This window comes from Amyelois transitella, chromosome 10 (genome assembly GCF_032362555.1).
Source record: "Amyelois transitella isolate CPQ chromosome 10, ilAmyTran1.1, whole genome shotgun sequence".
Lineage (NCBI taxonomy): Eukaryota > Metazoa > Arthropoda > Insecta > Lepidoptera > Pyralidae > Amyelois > Amyelois transitella.
Genome location: NC_083513.1, coordinates 2,569,673 through 2,588,850, shown reverse-complemented (window position 1 = coordinate 2,588,850; position 19,178 = coordinate 2,569,673). Strand labels below are relative to the sequence as shown.

The following is a 19,178-nucleotide window of genomic DNA, read 5'->3' as shown; positions in this document are numbered from 1 at the left end:
TAAATGTCACCCAACGGTATATACCACCAAGCCAAAAGCCCAATCAATTACCATTTTATGCGTAAAGGAAGAAAGAAGAAAGCTGTAACTGAGTCGGTTTCCAAAAAAACTTATTGCAAAAAGCTATTTTTTACCCTATACTAAAAACGTTCAGCTGACCAATCAATTAGTATGAGAGAGTTTTTTCTTTCTTTTTCTATTTTTTTAACGAACTCATTGTATATTCATGCGTTTGTTAGTTTTGGTTTTATATTATAACTCTTTGTATTTTACAGGACAAAGTGATGTGAAAATGATACCCACTCGCAGCGGGAAGAAGTTTCTGCTTATGATAGATGGTTATACTTACTCCCAGAAAGATAACTCTACCCGCTGGATTTGCTCGTCTAAGGCGCAGGGTTGCGCGGCCAGATTACGAAGGCATCTAGATGGTATCATAGAACATATAGAATCGCAACATAATCATCTACCGCCTAATTATGTTTGTTTGAATGGCGACTATATTAAAGTATAATATTTTTATAACGATAGCTTTTCAAATAAAAGTATTTACTTACAAATCTTTAATTATTTATTATATTGCTTTAAATCATTAAGAGTTATGTCAGTATCTGCCAGTCAAAGTTCGTATCAAAACGTGAGAACCTGAAAAACATTAACCTAAACTTATTAACTTTTACAACTTTGTCAAAATTTACCATTGACTATCATAAAATATATAACCTTTTTGTATATCAGACGACGACGAAGTGAAGATAATTCCGTCGCGACGCGGGAAAAAGTTTCTTCTGATGCTGAACGGGTATACCTACTCCCAGATCAACTACACAGTGCACTGGTTTTGCTCATCCAAGATGGCAGGCTGCCTGGCCAGGATACGAAGGTTGCCTGACGGAAAGATCCTGCGAGTGAACACAGTACATAATCATCCACCTCCCAATTACGTTGTGTGCCATGATGGTAGTTATTTGAAGATATAGTTGCACAAAATATGTAATAAAAATATTAACATTAGAAAACATCGTAGGGAAACCTGCACATTCAGGCTGAATGTCTAACTATGATCCAACATGGGCTAGGTTCCCCTACAAGTCAGACTTAGACAGTCTAGGTCATGAAAAATGCCGGGCACATTTTTCATTTGTTTGCAAGAAACTATTGTACGAGTATCATTAATTTGTAGAAGATAATTAAACTTTAATATGCTCAGTTTTCTGTTATTTGAAGGTACACAGTGATCGCTTATATTATTACATTGATTTTAAAATGTCCCAAAATAATAACCAATTTGATGATTTCAAGAAAGATCCCGTCAAACATAACATTTTTGCACACAGGAAAAAAGGAAAACGTAAAGATGATACCGACACGCAGTGGCAAGAAATTTCTTCTCATGTTGGATTCATTCACATACTCCCAGATAAACTACTCGGTGCGGTGGGTTTGCTCATCGAAGGCCCAAGGGTGCGAGGCGCGCCTGCGGTATTACCCCAGCGGAGAAATAGTCAGAGTCAACACACAGCATAATCATCCTCCACCCAAATATATTTGTCGAAACGGTGTTTATATTAAGCTGTAGATGTAGATTGAAAGTAGGCTTAGGCCAAGACCAACGTATTTATATTTTTTTGCACGTTTGTTTATAAAATTTAGTTTGAGCTGATCTATAGAGTTTGACTCATATGACGTAGGTTCGGCCTAAAAAAATAAAAGCATATATTACATTTTTTTATAAAATTTGTCTTTTAATTTATACAAATTTAGGAAATCTACCTTTAGCATTGCAATAATAAAGGAAAAAAAGACTAAATTTAAATTGATATTGACTAATATGATGACTAACGTTAAACCACGAATCCACAGAAGTAGATGGAGAGGTGGAGATGATCCCAACTCGAAGTGGTAAAAAACATCTTCTGATGATCGGGAAATACACATACTACCAGATTAATTTCTCTGCGCATTGGGTTTGCTCGTCCAAATCCAAAGGTTGCCCAGCAAAGCTTCGGAGGTACTCTGATGGAGCAATAATGCACACAAATCGTGAACACAACCACGAGCCGCCCAAATATTTTCGTGGGAAAGGTGGTGAATATATTAAATTGTAGGTCATTACCGTTTGATTCATTCTGATCATTGTTTTTTAGTCTATACAAGGGAAGGTCTGTTCGATGTTTACTTAGTAGTTAAAATCATCTCATATCTTTATAATATTAAGCAAGTATTGTTAACGAACAATTTATCCTTATAGCTTAGAACTGTAATGTAATAAAACAAGCTTCTTTGCTAAATGAGACTTTTGATCCTGTAACTGGACTTGCTTCTGAATACAATACTAAGTAGTTTCACCCATGTACCTTTGTGTGTACCAAATGGGTAAAGCTGGTATTCTGAAATTGCTTACTTCAGAAATTAGCCTCAACATTTGACCTATTTATAAAATTGGAGGTATTATATAATTATACTAACATAGAAACTAGTTAATAAAATATTCCCAAGTAGGCAAGAGGTTTGACTGTTCGTTTTAAAACAAGCTGCAAGGCCAAGGTATGAATGACATCTGGAAAGTTAGTTGTCTCATGAGATATGCATAACCATGTACTTCCGACCTACGTATGATATGGCAACGGCGCTTTCGTCTAATTAAAACTCCAAAGTAAAATCTCATCATCTCCAATCTAATCAACTTTCCACTCATCATAATCATCAGAGAGACAGCTCAAGCTTTCAGCACCAGCTGTGATTTGGTGATAGTTTAAAATATATTTTTAAAAAAGGTTACTTTGAAACTATGTTGAATTAAACCATGTTAAAGTAACAAATGCTTTTTTTACGGTAAAAACGGTTTTGTACGGTAAAAAAAGTTTATTTGCCGTCTGAAATGTCAACAGCAGGAATTTCTACAATCAAACAATTTAAGGCTTATCGTCAGATTTTGATAAATATGTTTTATTTCAGATCTTCGCTTCATACAAACGAACAAAGGGACCACCATGCTTTTATATCGCGGCATGAGATTCTCCAGAAACTACCAGAATGGCCACAAGATATCATGGAAGTGTAATAAAATGGGTTGCATCGCGCGAGTGATCACCTTTGGGGAGCTGCTGGTACATTCTAAAAATGAGCATAATCATGAAGAAGATAATTAAAAATTAGTTTTTAATAACTAGAAACTACCTCGTGATAAATCTGTTACGCAAACAATAATTTGACGGCCTCTGTGGCTCAGCGGTACTACGCTTGTCTGTGACACCGGAGGTCCCGGGTTCGAATCCCGGTCAGGGCATGATGAGAAAAGAACTTTTTCTGATTGTCCTGGGTCTTGGATGTTTATCTATATAAGTATTTATAAGTATTTATTATAAAATATAGTATCGTTGAGTTAGTATCTCGTAACACAAGTTTAGAACTTACTTCGAGGCTAACTCAATCAGTGTAATTTGTCCCGTATAAAAAAAAAAAAAAAAAAAAAAAAAAAAAAAAAAAAAAAAAAAAAAAAAAAAAAATTTGTTTAAAAAAAATACCAATAGTTGGTCCCTGGAAGTTGTACAAAGTGTCGCTGTAATGCAGTACAGAAAAAGACTGCTTCTGGTTTACTTGTTCTTATTAAATTCATTTATCATTTACGACTTTTCAACTCATGTGAGAGATATGATATGTAATGTAAGTGATTAAGTCCAAAATTAATGTCTGTAAATTACCTTTGACTTTCTATTTCAAACTCATACATACGTCTTTACATATTTCACGTGTTTTACCCTTATAATATTTCTTTTAGATGGTAAACGATTTTCTTGAATTCTTACATTGTCTCAATTTCGTTATTTATCAACAGTTTAATTTTATTCCAGAACCAAAGTTTGGTTTATCGCAACGCGGTAATTTAGTGGTTCAGATTGGTGAGTGGCGCTTCAACAAACACGCGAGCTGGGGCTCCAAGGTGCGCTGGACCTGCATCAAGAAGAAGAATGGGTGTAACGCCGCCCTCACTACTGTGGACAATATTATCGTCAAGACTTTGGGAAGCCATAATCATTGATAAAGAAGTAACAACTTTGATAAGGAAAACGGGAGATATGATTTATTTCACGTATTTTTTAAGTGTTTTCAATAAGAGTACCTTAAGAATAATTTTTAATCGACATTATAATTACTATCTTGTGTTTGTAAGATTTGTTTCGTCCTATGAAACTTAAAATTTTTAAGTACCTAACTTAGTTTAATCAGCTTTTGAAGTACATATAATTAGAATATGCCAATATTTGTTAGTTTTTAATTTTACCATAATAAGACTGTGCTTATATAGAAAAAGTTCCTTTTAAAGTTATGTAGCTTTACATAGAATTGTCTATTATTCCAAATTATATCAGCTCATTCCATATTTTTTGTAAGATTTAAGAATAAAAAATTACATTAACATGTAGCATATATATCAACTAACACTTAAGGTTAATTATGTGCAGAAAGACTTTATATCACTGCTGGTTTTGATAGTAAATTTATTATTATAAGTTGTGTTTCTTATATCAACAACTACCCGTGCTGTGCTAGACTGCTTCATCTTGATGTAAACATTCATTTAATTTATGTTGTATGTATATCAAAAAACTACTTAAAGGGTACTAACGGCAAAGTGTATGTTTCAGATTTGAATCCGGTATTCGCGAAATCCCAACGAGGCAATCCTGTGATCATGATTGGACGATACCGCTTCAACCGCGTCAACAAGTATGGGAACAGAATCAGATGGGTGTGCGTCAAAGCCAAGGCTGGCTGCAGGGCTTCTCTCCACACCCTGGACAACGCTATCGTTCGTGTTTGGGGATTCCACAATCCAACGGCTCATACTAGCGCTAACCGGTTTTAGTACATTCGTGTCGTTTTCTACGGGTCCTTAATATTTTTGGCGTAATCATGGTTTCATATAAATTTCGATACTAAAACTTTATAATAAAACGATGTTTATGCCATTAAACTGAATTACAAGCAATATGGAACCATTTTCTTTTTCATTAATTGATGAATTAAAACTCATTTTAATTTTCACTTAAATGTCCGTTTGGGTCTTCAGGCGATATCCAAAACAAAAAATGGCGTAGTTTTAAACATTCTATAGTTATTTATATTTCCAATTAAATATCTAATTTGGGCTGAAAATTTATACATAAATATTTTTTATTTTTTAGATAATTACTATTTTAAGATTTACAAATGTATCTTGCTTGTGGGCTTTTACGATCGCACTTGTAATAAATATGGACTTAGAAAAGCTCTTCATCAATATTTTTTTTTTTTTTACTTTTTTATTCTCGGGCATCAAAGACCCATAGATACATTCATTTTACAGACTAACATGTTATGTTTTTATTATTTTTGTAATCATAGTTTTGATGTATTTTTTTATTAATTTGACTATCATGAAACTATTTTGTAAACTATGTAAAATAGAGATTTAGCATTAAAATAAGTGATTCCATAATTATCTTTCGAAAATATATGAAATCTTAAAAAAGGTGCTTTTTATGGTGTTGCTTAGTTTTAATTAAAAGTGAAGCTTGACCTGGAATTAATTTTATGTATGTGTGACAAAAGAGTAGGTTAGGTTAACTTATAAAACATCAACCACCGCGAAGTATAAAAAGCTAAGAAAATAAAAAATAACATTTGTTTTTCTAGTTTTGTCATCCATGTATATAAAAAAAAATAACTGACCGATGTCTGTATTTTCCCTCGCCCCTCGAAAGGGCAATCAGCTTTATTGTATTGATCGAAGATGCGGGCGACAGTAACTCAATACATTAATAAAATACATATTTCTAAGGCTTTTTGATTATCGCATCAATTAAAACAGTCGACAGCTGGCTGCCGGCTTGTTTTAGTTTGAATTTAAATATATAAAAATAAAATCCCGAAATATTTTCCAAACAAATATTTATTTCCTCATCACAACGTAAAAATTGTTGCTTATGATTATCCTGACTTTTTTGTCACATGCTATATTTTAAATAATGTCAGTTAAAATTATATTAAAGCTAAAAATTTTAATTAATTAAAATACTTAGTAGCTTTTGATAATAGACAAAATTCTCACTCACAATATACCAACTTACGTTGTGGTCTGAACATAACTGCTTATCTGAGTAAGAATCAATGTAGGTAGTTTAAAAACATATCTTACATCCTCAACACATTCTCGTATGAAAATACTAAGTAAGTCTTGGTGGTGGATAAATCTAGTGTTTAAGCTGCTTTTGTTCTGATTTAAGTAATGTAATAATGTTTTATACTCGTATTAACACACACATTCTTAATAATTACACGCCTTTATAATAGTTCAACGTTTGTTTTTTTTTTGTCTTGCTATTTTTAAACGTTTTTTGTACAATGTGTTTTAATAGGCATAGTTTCCAGTTAATTTATAAAAGAAAGTAATAATGAACCATTGTATCTACTCTGTATATATAATGAGTAACATTAGGATTTATATTATATACAGAGGTGTGGTTCACGGTACCAATATAAAAAAGAATAGGACCACTCCATTTTTCCCATGGATGTCGTAAAAGGCGTAAAATTTGTGACTATTAATGTAATATTGTGACTGTGGGATAGGCGTGTAAACTGGGGTTTATTCTTTTAAGCGATGGGCTAACAACCTGTCGCTATTTGAATCTCAATTCTATTTTAAATTTCTTTAATTGTAAATTTAGCATTGTTTATAGATATACAATGGATGTTTGTACATTCCAGTAACACCAATTTGGTCATCAAGGAACAAGATGATGCTACTTATTGATGGCTATAGATTTTCAAGGGAGTACTGCAGGCATGGCAAGGAGAGATGGCAATGTGCCACCAGGTATCGGACCAAGTGCAGAGCGTTCGTGACTACCGTCGAAGGAGATATTGTGAAGAGCTTCTTACAGCATTGCCATTATAGGCTGTGAAAGGTCTGGATATTTTGGCTTCAATTGGAGCACTCTCTTCATCTACTTAGCTAGCTCTTATCTACTTATGAATTGCACTTGACTTGGTTCCATTGTTTATTTGTGACGCACCATTTAAAAATTGTTCAAACTATATTGTCACTGTTATTGTTATCACTACAGTCAAATTTAACGAAGGCTATGGTGATACTCAATGTAAAACAAATTAACGTTACAAAATCAATTGCAGTTAATATTGTGGTGACTCCCAGAGGAACAGAAATGCTGGTGGCGAGTGGATACCGGTTCTCCAAGTCCTATGCTACGGGGGGGAAGATCCGCTGGCAGTGCACCACTAAAAGTAGAACTAAATGCAACGCATTCCTCGTCAGCATTGCAAGAACTATTGTGCGAAGCAATCTTGCTCATAATCATCCTTTATGAGTCTTTATTTTGTATGTTTAATTATAAGCTATGACCGTTTAGTTTATATTGCCCGCCCAGTAACAGTTCGTCGACGACTAACTAATGTTTACATAAATGTACTTTTCTGTTGCCTTTTTAGGTCTTTTCTTTATTATTCAGTCCACAGACATATGTATTTAAAAATATAATTTGAAAAATGTTGATAAAAATATTTTTGTATTTTTTTCCCCATAAATTTTCTTAAATATTTGTCATCCTGAACTCAACGGGTGCATTAGGAGCACTCAATAATTAGGTTCATATATTAACAGTTCCTCTTGTGATCTTTCAGATTACCATTTTCTCCAGACGAAGCAAGGGAACCGCGTCCTAGTAGTGGATCGGTTCCGGTTCAATGAACAACTGCCGCGGACCCCTGGAAAAAGCAGGTGGCGCTGCATCCGTCGTAATCATGGGTGTAAAGCCACCGTCACCACTTTCAGCGATGAAATATTGGTCATGGGGTGTAAGCATAACCATCCTAATTAGATCGACATCTTGTTCTTCTTCCTCCTAGTTCATCACAGTAACTTTGACTTGTCTCTGAAGAGGAGCCCAGGATGCGTCCGGGGTTAGTCCCGACGGCGTCCTAATGTTTACTACAAAATCTAATCAGTTCATCGCTTGACTTGTTCATCACTTTACATTTGTTGAGTGTTTATCAGTGTCGGGAAATAAAGTTTGGATTACAAAATTAAGATGTGCGTGGAATTGGTATAATACATATGTTATTTTCTTCCAATTAATTTTGTCACCTGCCATCTCAATAGGCAATCCTTTCCTACTTATGGTTTCCATCATGGTCATTCACCTCTTGTCGGTTTTTTTAGTAGTAAGCAATAAGAATAGTATATAAAATTTGGATACTGTTTAGAAGGCACCTATCATTAGACTTGTCCTGTCGCCAGTAGGTAAATGTGCCAGTTATATTTTCTTTTTATTTATTGCTTATGTATGAATGAACGAATATTAAATGAATAAAGTTTATGTTTTCTTTCCTGTCTTTATTTTATTTTTACTAAACTGAGCTAATTGGTCGAATTAATTGTTAAAATTATATTTTCTTTTTTTTTTGCTTAAGGCCCGTATTTTGTAACGACCATTCGAGGATTTCCAGCTCTCTGCTATAGCGGGTTCCGTTTCAACAAACACAGCGAAAAAGGCCCCAAAAGCAGATGGACTTGCGTCCGTAGCAAGAATATTGGCTGCAAAGCAACCGTCACTATGCTTCATGATGACATCGTCAGGTATAACGATGACCATAATCATGAACGAGAAGAACACTAGAAATTTGTTTTACCGTTATATGTTTCTTTGTTACCTGGTTGACTGGAAGAAATCACTCATAGGGATAAGTCCGCCATTGTGTATTTTTATTTTTTACTGTCTTATTATGTATTATTAAAAAATTGTTATGTACAATAAAGTACACACACAAACAATAAGTAGCTGAGAATTTTGCAAAATACATCCTTCTGTTAAAATTATGTACTTACATGTTTAATTTTTGAGTTGTGTTTGAGTCAGTTGTTCCGGCTGTCTGCTGATAGATTGTCTCAGTTACGTTGCGCTTCGTAATATTGTATCTGTACAATTTGTTTGGGTAAATAAAATACATAGCTATAATTTTTGAGTTAATTACTCAATTAAATTAAATTTTACGTATTTATTATTATCAATCTAAAATTACAACACATTTGTATGAAAGTGGTCTAAAAGATGATAATTAAAACAATTGACAATATTCGCAATATATTTACACGATTATTTAGCACGAGTACCTATTTGTTTTTATAGCTCCTTTGATATGTTAATTGAGATAAAAGATTTATAACATCTCATCAGATTTATAATATCTTTAACAACTTGTGCCTTCAGATTGTTTATAAAGTTCTTTATAACTTCACAGATACTCCAGTGTACACCACCTCGCGTTGTGGCAAGCCAGTGATTCAAATTGGCCGCTATCGGTTCAACAAGTGGGTTGGTAGCAAGGGACCCAAAGCGCGGTGGCCTTGTGTCAGAGCCGCGCAGAAATGTAAGGCCAAAATTATCACCATGGAAGACGAGATAATCCACATGAATCCTGATCATAATCATTAATTATAGAAGAACCCTTATAAGAGTACCCGAAAACACCGAGCTTGCATGAAGAGTGATATGAATATAGATGAAGCGGAAGAAGTATGCCGCAAGTGGAAAGAGATAGTCTCTGCCTACCCCCCGGGAAGTGGGCGTGATTTTTTGTATGTATGTTACATGAATAAAGTATTGTAGATAGTAGTGAAAACGAGCTGTAAGATTTGTTATACAATTTGTATAGTTTGTCGCAATTAATAGTACTTTATGTTTTTTTAATTAGTAGGTAATTTCATTTTAGACTTTTTATTTTTAATTAAATGGAGTATTTTAATGTTCTTTTCCATGACTTTGTTGAGTTACAAAAATGAATTGAAGAATCTTATTAAATTAATTCTTCCCTAAAAACGGATCTGTTTCTAACTTGGGGACAAATAATCAATACAAATAACAGTATGGCAATACAAATTCTGTAATATTTGTGCTACGTGTGCTGTGTGAAATTTTGGAATAAATTTTAAAAGCCTTCAATGGACGTTTCTCTGTCAACTCTTTTTTGTCTGTAATTCCAGCATTTTGCAAATTCATTTGTTGGTTGCAGCCCTCCTTGGTGACCTGGTTGCCTGTTACCTGGAGCCAGAAGAGGAAAGGTCAAATAAAAACGAAGACGCCACTGTCCTCCGTTCTCTGTGACTCCATTGATTGGGGAAGCTGTCCTTTTGTACTCAAATGTCTCTGTGGATTTAGAAAGTCTGCAGCTCTTCAAGAAGAGAAGAGTCTTCAAGAGTAATGTCATTATCAAGTGCTGAAAGCCAAACACCTCATAGAATTCTTCGCAGTTGTAAGTAAAGTGTCTTCATCGTGGTGGTGGCGGCTCATTGCCTTTCAGACTTCGATGATACCCCATAACGAGAGTTTATTTATTCTCTTATTTAAGTGCAGAATGCACTATCTCAGGCGTATATTTTAGAAATATAGAGCTTAGAAGGTAAGCAGTCTTTTAATCTTGCGTATATTTATTGTATTAAATTAACAAATTCTTTTTATTTATTCATTTTTTATTAAAATTTTATCATTTTTTTCTCAACAAATTCTAAGACTAGATTTTATTTTCAGATATTAACAGTAACAATTTTATTTCTCGGCAGATGCACCCGTGTTTACAACGTCCCGTTATGGTAAGCCGGTTATCCAGATGGGCAGGTACCGGTTCAATAAATCTGGGAATACCGGTTGGAAGACCCACTGGTACTGCGTTAAGGCCTGCATGAAATGCAAAGCTAAAATAGTGACCAAAGATGATGAGATTATAGAAATCAACGCGTTACACAACCACCAGTGACCTTAGCAGATTTTAGGTATTTCCGTTGCAAATATTAGGTACAGTTTCAGACATGATATTTATTATTCCTGTATCAAAACGGGGACTATTCAGTGTCAATTTTGTTCTTGTTTGTTTTATTGATAATTATTATTATATTTATTTCTTGAATTGCGCGAATTGGATTTTTTTTAATCATTGTTTAGATGTACTCACTCACACCATCTCTAAACAAGTCAAATTTCCTTCATTTTACGAGTATACACAGATCATCAATTTTAATTTAAACTCAGTTATTTTTCTCATGGACATGTTCGTAACTTTAAAAATAAGGCTATATGGACGCTCCTGAATAAAAAAATCACAGTAAAAACATGTCTTTAAATACTAATAACTATTTTCTTTTTCTAGCTGTCTCTATTCATATTTTTAATTAAATCCTCTAAGGGCCCATTAACATTAGATAGCTGTTGTGATTTTTTATTGTTTTAAATGGAGTTTGATCTTATAAGCAATTGTTCACATCTAAAATGTGACTTTATTTCTCCAGTGTCAATAAAGGCGACCTTTATAAAGTCACAGCGCGGTGGAAAAGTGCTTCTGTTACACGGACATCGCTTCAATTCGGTTAGCTGTGATAACATTGGGCCGAAAATAAAATGGAGGTGTGTTAAGAAGACGCACGGCTGCTTGGCGAAAGTTTTCACTATATACGATGAAATCGTTTGTATTTCCAACTATCACAACCATCCTTAAAACCAGCGCGTAGACATTATTGATTGATACAAAATCATGTTTAGGAGCAGCAACACTTATGCCCGTTTTCACCAACGAGTCTCTAACTCACCCCTAACTAAGTATTACCGAAGCTAGGGGCCTCCTAAAATCAAATACTTACCTAACTTCCTTTTTAACACGCTAGGTGTTCCTGTTGGGGTCTCCCTATTTAAGAGACGTTTTGTAAAGAGTTGTATCTTTCAAAATGATAAATAATGTTTAAAACAGAGTATAAGGGCAAATTTAAGTGCTCGCCTTAGTTGTTAGGTGACACTTAAGCAGCGGTGAAAACACATTTTTACTAAGGGACATCCTATATGCTGCTTAGTGTCACTTAAAACGAAGGAATCGTCGGTGAAAACGGGCATTAGATTCTGATTGTTGTTTATATTAGGAAAATTTTTAAAATTATATCGTAGATACTCTATTTGTCTATACCAAGACAGATTAGTTCTTTGACATCAATACATTCCCTTACCTCACTGTTCCTTATCCGGTCGTTCAGTGTCACATTATATTTGTCTGTACGTGTTGAAATATTTTTCATAGGGTAAGAAAATTGATGTTTGATAATTAGAACCAGATTTGATCTTAAGACTTTGTGTGTGTAGTGTTTTAGAAAACTTAGGAAATTACCATATACTTATGCACTATTTGTCTCTTTGTCTGTATTGAATGCACGTTACAGTATAATACGTGATCGTTAAATCTATGATTAAAATTAGAAACTACAATTTTCACCATATGATATTAGAAAAAACAATTAATATTTGAATTAATTACATACAAATAAATAGATGTTCATTCATTGAGTATTAATTTAATTCAGTTCATTTAGGTCACATTCCAACTTTTCCTTTTACACTCTCCTGCCTCCGTAAGACACGCGCGATGCCGTTTTTATCACGACGGTTTTACGCGCGATAAAAAATGCTACGCGCGTGCCATGCTACGGAACTGATCCACAATTATTTTCTCAGGAATCGCCCCTATATTCACAATAACGAGGTATGGCAACCCTGTATTGCAGTATGGAAGTCGCAGATACAACAAATACCACAGATGTAAAGGTGCCAAAGTCAGGTGGAATTGTACCAAATCATCAAGGGGCTGTAAAGCGAACGTGATCACGGTCGAAGATGAAATAGTCGGTGTTAATGATGATCATATTCATGTATAACAATTGGACAAACAGTTTCTTGAATTATATTATACTTAACTAACAAGAAAACCAGGGTTACGTCATACTTAAGTAGCGTTTTGTAAGAGGCGTTTTGGACTCACCCAAGTAATGTCTTATGTTCTTCTTATATACTACTCTGTCAAGAAAGTAGCAGGAAAAGTTCAATAATACACAAACTGTTTGTTATTCATCCAAATTTATTTTATCGCCTTCAAAATATGCTCCTTTAGAAACGATACACTTACGCCAACGAATAATCCAATCATCAAAACATTTTTTAAACGCTGTTTCCGGAATTGAGGTCAGTTCTCGCCGCGAATTCTCTTTTATGTCTTCTACCGATTGAAAACGGGTGCCACGAAGTGGTAATTTGAGTTTAGGAAAAAGAAAAAAGTCGGCTGGAGCCATATCTGGTGAATATGGTGGTTGCTCGATGGTATTTGTTGAGTGTTTGGTTAAAAATTCGTTCACAATGATGGCCTTGTGCGAAGGTGCATTATCATGGTGCAAAATCCAAGAATTTTCTTTCCACAAATCTGGCCTTTTTCGTCGGATTTGCTCTCTTAAACGCCGCATAACACTCAAATAATATTCCTTATTTACCGTTTGACCTTCCGGCAAGAATTCCGAGTGCACAACACCGCGATAGTCAAAGAAAACAGTCAACATGACTTTGACTTTTGAACGACTTTGGCGTGGTTTTTTCGGTTTCGGTTCAGTTGGAAGGCGCCACTCCGAAGCTTGTTGACTAGTTTGCATGTCAAACTCGTAAACCCACGTCTCGTCACCAGTAACAATGCGTTTCATGAATGTTGGGTCGGAATTGACTCGTTCTAGCATGTCCTCAGCGACTCTCATGCGATTGAGTTTTTGAAAAAAATTCAGGTCTTTTGGGACTAGCCGAGCGGCAACATGTTTCATACCCAAATTATTAGTTAAAATGGTACGGATCGACTCGTGAGATACAGAAAGTTCGGTGGCTATCTCTCTCAAAGTTGAATGAGGATTTTCAGTCACTATTTCCTTCACTTTTGCGATGTTAACTTCAGTTGCAGACGTTGATGGCCTACCAGAGCGAGGCAAATCTTCCATCACATCTCGACCGCTTTTGAACGCTTTGTACCACTCATAAGCACGAGTTTTTGATAAAGTCGATTCACCGTAAGCCTTCTGTAACATTTTCAGTGACTCCGAACACGATATTCCATTGGCAATGCAAAATTTAAGACAAACTCTTTGTTCGATGTTTTTATCCATTATGAAATTAGCAATACACACTAGATATGATATAACTAAAAATAGCACTGTATTTAATGTAAACAACAGATGCAACTCAAACTCCGCGCCAAAATGGAAAACAGTTGTGCCAATCTAACAACAACAAAAAAAACAAAAATTTGAATTTGGAACCATAAATAAATAATCCATTCCCGATACTTTTCTGACTGAATGTACATATATCACTTCAGTCTCACAAAATGTTTTGTTGGGAAACTTAATAAAAACCAAAATTAGTCATTATGTCTATTGAACTTATTCCTACATTTATGTAAAATTTATTTAAAATAAAATCGATATTTATTATTTTGAATAATTTATTACTGATTTATTTAGTCACAAATATTCAGAACAATTAATTTCAACTATTAATTGATATACCTATATATATTATAAAAAAATAATTATAAATTTCTTAAGTACTATAAAAATATGTTTTCTTTCCAGGATTTCACTTCATGGCGGCGACCATACAGTCAGCGCTGCCAGGTAAATTGAAATTTGCATTCGTAGTCCACAGAAATAGATCGAAATTTAGAACTTACATATGTTTATTTTGAATGTAAGTACCTATAACTTTATTAATAGAACCATCCTATTATAATTTGCGATTAACTTTATGATAACTTTTATTTATATTGAGCAATATGCTGCAAATATTTTGTATATTCTTGTGAGTAAGCCTTATTCCTGTAAGAAAATTAAAATTACCCTTCGCGTGGTAATTCTGGAAAATTAATCCTTAATGCATCCCTAGACCACATACATGCCAAATTTCAAATCTCATGATGAGGTTTGGGCTGTGCGTAGATATGTCCTCTTTTTAACTGACTTCAAACAAGGAGGAGGTTCTCAATTCGACCGTATTTTTTTATAAATTTAGTTTATACTTCGGTTGATGATATAAAGTCAACTGCATATTAAGTTACCCTACATGAATTTATAACGCGGTAGTAGAGGCAAATTTGCAGTAAATTTGAGTATGCTGATGTGCTGTTGACTGTACACATCTTCGGAGTATTTATTTCGATCTAAGTCTGTGTTTTACAAAATTGTTTTAAATTTGCAAAAATAAACAGTTTCATACAATTCCACAGGATCTCACACCGCTGTCTTAAAGCGATCGTCTCGAGGTAATCCAGTGTTGGAGTATGACGGTGTCCGATATTCTTTGTCCAAGGAAGCTGGTTACAGGAGACACTGGAGGTGCATCAAATGGTCCAAGGGCTGCCGCGTGGCCCTCACCTCACACGGAACTGTCATTGTCAAAACTATAAATGAACATAATCATTGAATATTTATACTTCTTACTACTACTTAGGGGGAAGTCCCCCAGTGGCGGACACCTAAGGTTATTTCAAAATAAAACATAAAATATTTAAGGAATGTTTATAAAATTATGACTTATATTAGATAACAAAGTTAGAAATCAAATTAATTTAACAAAAATGCAACCTCTGCTAAAAAATAATTAATACTATCAAACAAACTTTGGTAACAAAAAACATAATTTTAAAAAGTGGCACCTAGTACCGGACGAATATTTGTGCACGCAACTGACACCAGTTTCATCACAGTTATAAATTCTTGAGGGTGTGAATGTTGTGCTGTTTCATCAGCTTTTCAAGGTTGTCGTAGAAGAGATCCACTCGTGGTTTGTTAAATCCTACGGGGCGCATCATGCTTGTCGATTCCGGTGTTCTCAACATACATACATACATACATACATATGATCACGTCTATATCCCTTGCGGGGTAGACAGAGCCAACAGTCTTGAAAAGACTGAATGGCCACGTTCAGCTATTTGGCTTAATGATAGAACCGAGATTCAAATAGTGACAGGTTGCTAGCCCATCGCCTAAAAGAGGAATCCTAAGTTTATAAGCCTATCCCTTAGTCGCCTTTTACGACATCCATGGGAAAGAGATGGAGTGGTCCTATTCTTTTTTGTAATAGTGCCGGGAACCACACGGCACTCTCAACGAAATGTCAAAATGCCTTTTCATGAAGTCGTAATTTTTTATTGCGACTTTTATTTTTTATTTATCAGCACTGCCCTTTTCTTTATTAAATCAATGAGGAATCTTCATGACTTCAGCTAAGTCGTATGCTAATTTAAGAAACTTCTTTTTCATGAGCGGCATGCATCTATTCGATAAATCTTTAATGTGGTCCACCAAGACTTCTTCATACTCTGCTGAGAAGGTGTTAGTGAATCTACCTAACTTTGGTTTCATTGTTACTTCTTCTCGATTTAGGGCTTTTATTTAATGTATAGTGCTTTTAGGAATATTGTATCGCATTGCAGCTTGTCTTACACTCAGTTCTTTTGACATAACCTTATCTATAGCAGTTTGTAAGCTCTGTGGATCCCAGGATCCTTTCTTTTTCTTCTCTTCCATTTTAACTATCTTCTTTCTTCTATACTCTTAAACAAAATTAAATAATTAGAATAAAATACGTAATTTCTTACAAAAAATATCAATATGTTTACTGTCCGGCACTAAGAGACGACTTAGTGTCCGGTGCTAAGGGACACACATTTTCGTTCATTAGATGGTACCTACTTAAATTGTTTAAAAGATGTAATAATATTCTACCATTTTACGGATAACAATTGAGTACTGATTTTATCTTTACCACTCAAATGTAAATGCATAAATATATTAGAATTACTTACATTGATATTTAGGTGACGCCGTGATTTCGAGCCTAAAACAGCAAATTGTTACTCCTGCCGCGGCCGTGTGCGTCACTGGAGAGGCACGGCGCGTGATCTTGTACCTCCTGTATGCCCCAGCACCCCTTTCACTTGTATTTTGAAACGAACTGATTTGTACTCGCTTGAATAGTACGAGTGTCCGGCGCTAGGTGCCGTCCGGCGTTACGGGACTTCCCCCTACATGAATTTACAATTTATTATTTGGAAATATTTCTTTCTGTATTTTACATGTATTACATTCATGAATAATAATAAATTAAGAAAGTAATTGAGTTTATTTCATACAATCCTATAATGATGTATAAAAATTTTGAATTTGAATTTTTGAATCAAGTTTATGTTCCTTGCGGGGCAGACAGATACCCGATTTGATCAAGGTAGGTACGTATTTACGGAGTATAGATCCTAATGAGCAAATATAATGTTTCAGTGTCAATCTTCACGACATCGCGCCAAGGCAATATCATGATCCAATTTGGTGGTTACCGTTTCAGTCTAGAAAAACACAGGAAGAATAACCCCAGAAAAAGATGGCGGTGCATCAAGTGGGACAGAGGATGTCGCTCGACCGTCTCGACTGTAGATAATTGTATTGTATATTACAGGAACGTTCATAATCATTAAGTGGTCGTTTTTATATGTAAATAAACATATGTGGTACAAATTACAAAATAATTAGACATCGAGATTTTCACTTACATACATATATATTTTCTCGTCTATATCCCTTGAGGGGTAGACAGAGACAACAGTCTTAAACATACTGATAGGCCACATTCAGCTGATTTTCAATTGCTGATGTTAAGTAAACCTTATGAACGCGTAATTCTGTTCCAAGAATAATATATTTCTTTGATATTTCAGTGTCCTCATCCACAAAGCCCCGGCAGCCTCCCGGCGACGTGCTGTCGGTGGCGGGCTACCACTACAGCAGACACGGCGTCAACAAGTACAACGCCGTGTGGTGGCGCTGCACCCGCACCTCCGCCGGCTGCCCTTGCTCACTCATCACCGTTGATGATAAAATCGTCAGGGTCATTAATCGACACTCACATTAGCCTTACTATATAGAGATCGCAACGTCAATTCTATACGCAAGTGATAACAGTTCTATGGTTGGAAGTAGAAATATTTTTTCAATTTTATACAATACAAGTATATTGATATTTATTTTTCGTTTTCTGCCTTTTGTGTAGTAGGTCGCATAGAAAAATACACCTCCTAAGGAACGTTTGATAGGAACTTTGTGTACGTTTTTAAACGAGCCGTTGTATAATAGTTAAAGTCCAGTTTAGCTGTGTGACAGTACAGTTTCATCAGATTACATTCATTGGTAAGCACGAGAAAGTAATAATTAATACACACAAGTAAAATAAAAATAATTTATTTCACGATTTTAATTTACATGAAGGTACGGTAATAACCACTTTACTGCCTTAATAACGTAATGACTGTATTTGTTTCAACTATTTCATTTAATTTTATTCATTTTTTTATTTTACTATGTATTATCGGTAGACTATTACATAACTTAGAAGTGAATGCCAAAGAAAATTAATTAAATATTTTATTAACAACTAGAAATTTATTTATGTAATTGCATTAATGTATGATTTCGTTGGCACAAATAATAAACTTACTGGATTAAAAAATATATGAATACCTAAATGATTTTATTACCAATTAAAATATATACAAATTCACATTATACATTACTTTGTAATATTTATAAGAGTTATTTTTACACTTCATTTATAAGCAATTTATTCCAAAGTTATTATTAAATGAACAACAACCGTAAAGCAAATATTTTTCTCAGTACACCAAATAGTCAAGACTAAGGTTTACACATGTTCTGTTACATAAAATAAGAGTAATAAGAAAACGATGATATATCCATTTAAAAATCTGTTAAAATCTTATCTTATTTTCAGGTCTAGTTTACACTACATCAAAGTTCGGAAAACCTCTTATACAGATGGGGAAATATAGATTTTTCCGCAAAAATAGCTGCAAGGGGCCGAAGCAAAGCTGGCCTTGCGTCAACCAGAGTAACACACGATGCCGAGCGTGCATATGGACTATAGATGATACAGTTGTTCGTTCTAACACTGAACATAATCATTGAATGGAAAAATTAAATAGCTTTGTAAAGCATCACATACAGTAGAATAATTAGGTAGTTACGACTCCAATTCAAAAGTTTTGTTTCTTATTATGACTTTATGACATTTTAATGTCACTTAATAATTGTCATATCTTTTGGTTTTTCACAAAATAGGTTGACGTGAAAAAAATTATTCAAAAGTTTACTGCCGCTTCCAAAGCGTCAGTGCAGAAGAAGCGGTAACAAACTCAATAAAGTCAACATCACAATTACTTAAACTTAGAATAGAAATATGGACAAGAAAATATATTGTTAT

The 19,178-nt window shown here is 34.4% G+C and overlaps 2 protein-coding genes and 1 long non-coding RNA gene across 3 annotated transcripts; all 3 read left to right on the top strand.

Moving 5' to 3' along the window:
* Positions 1-204: 204 nt before the first annotated feature.
* On the top strand, positions 205-1,736 carry LOC132902210 (uncharacterized). Its single transcript, XM_060946351.1, has 2 exons — positions 205-960; positions 1,338-1,736. Exons 1-2 carry the CDS (start codon positions 792-794, stop codon positions 1,577-1,579), a joined length of 411 nt encoding a protein of 136 aa, XP_060802334.1. The 5' UTR covers positions 205-791; the 3' UTR covers positions 1,580-1,736.
* Positions 1,737-2,681: 945 nt separating this feature from the next.
* LOC132902204 (uncharacterized) lies at positions 2,682-6,341 on the top strand. The gene is made up of 2 exons (XR_009657043.1): positions 2,682-3,110; positions 3,855-6,341. It is a non-coding gene; the product is annotated as an uncharacterized LOC132902204 (long non-coding RNA).
* A 3,825-nt stretch (positions 6,342-10,166) lies between these two features.
* Positions 10,167-10,974, top strand: LOC132902145 (uncharacterized). Its single transcript, XM_060946143.1, has 2 exons — positions 10,167-10,314; positions 10,622-10,974. Exons 1-2 carry the CDS (start codon positions 10,263-10,265, stop codon positions 10,813-10,815), a joined length of 246 nt encoding a protein of 81 aa, XP_060802126.1. The 5' UTR covers positions 10,167-10,262; the 3' UTR covers positions 10,816-10,974.
* Positions 10,975-19,178: the final 8,204 nt, after the last annotated feature.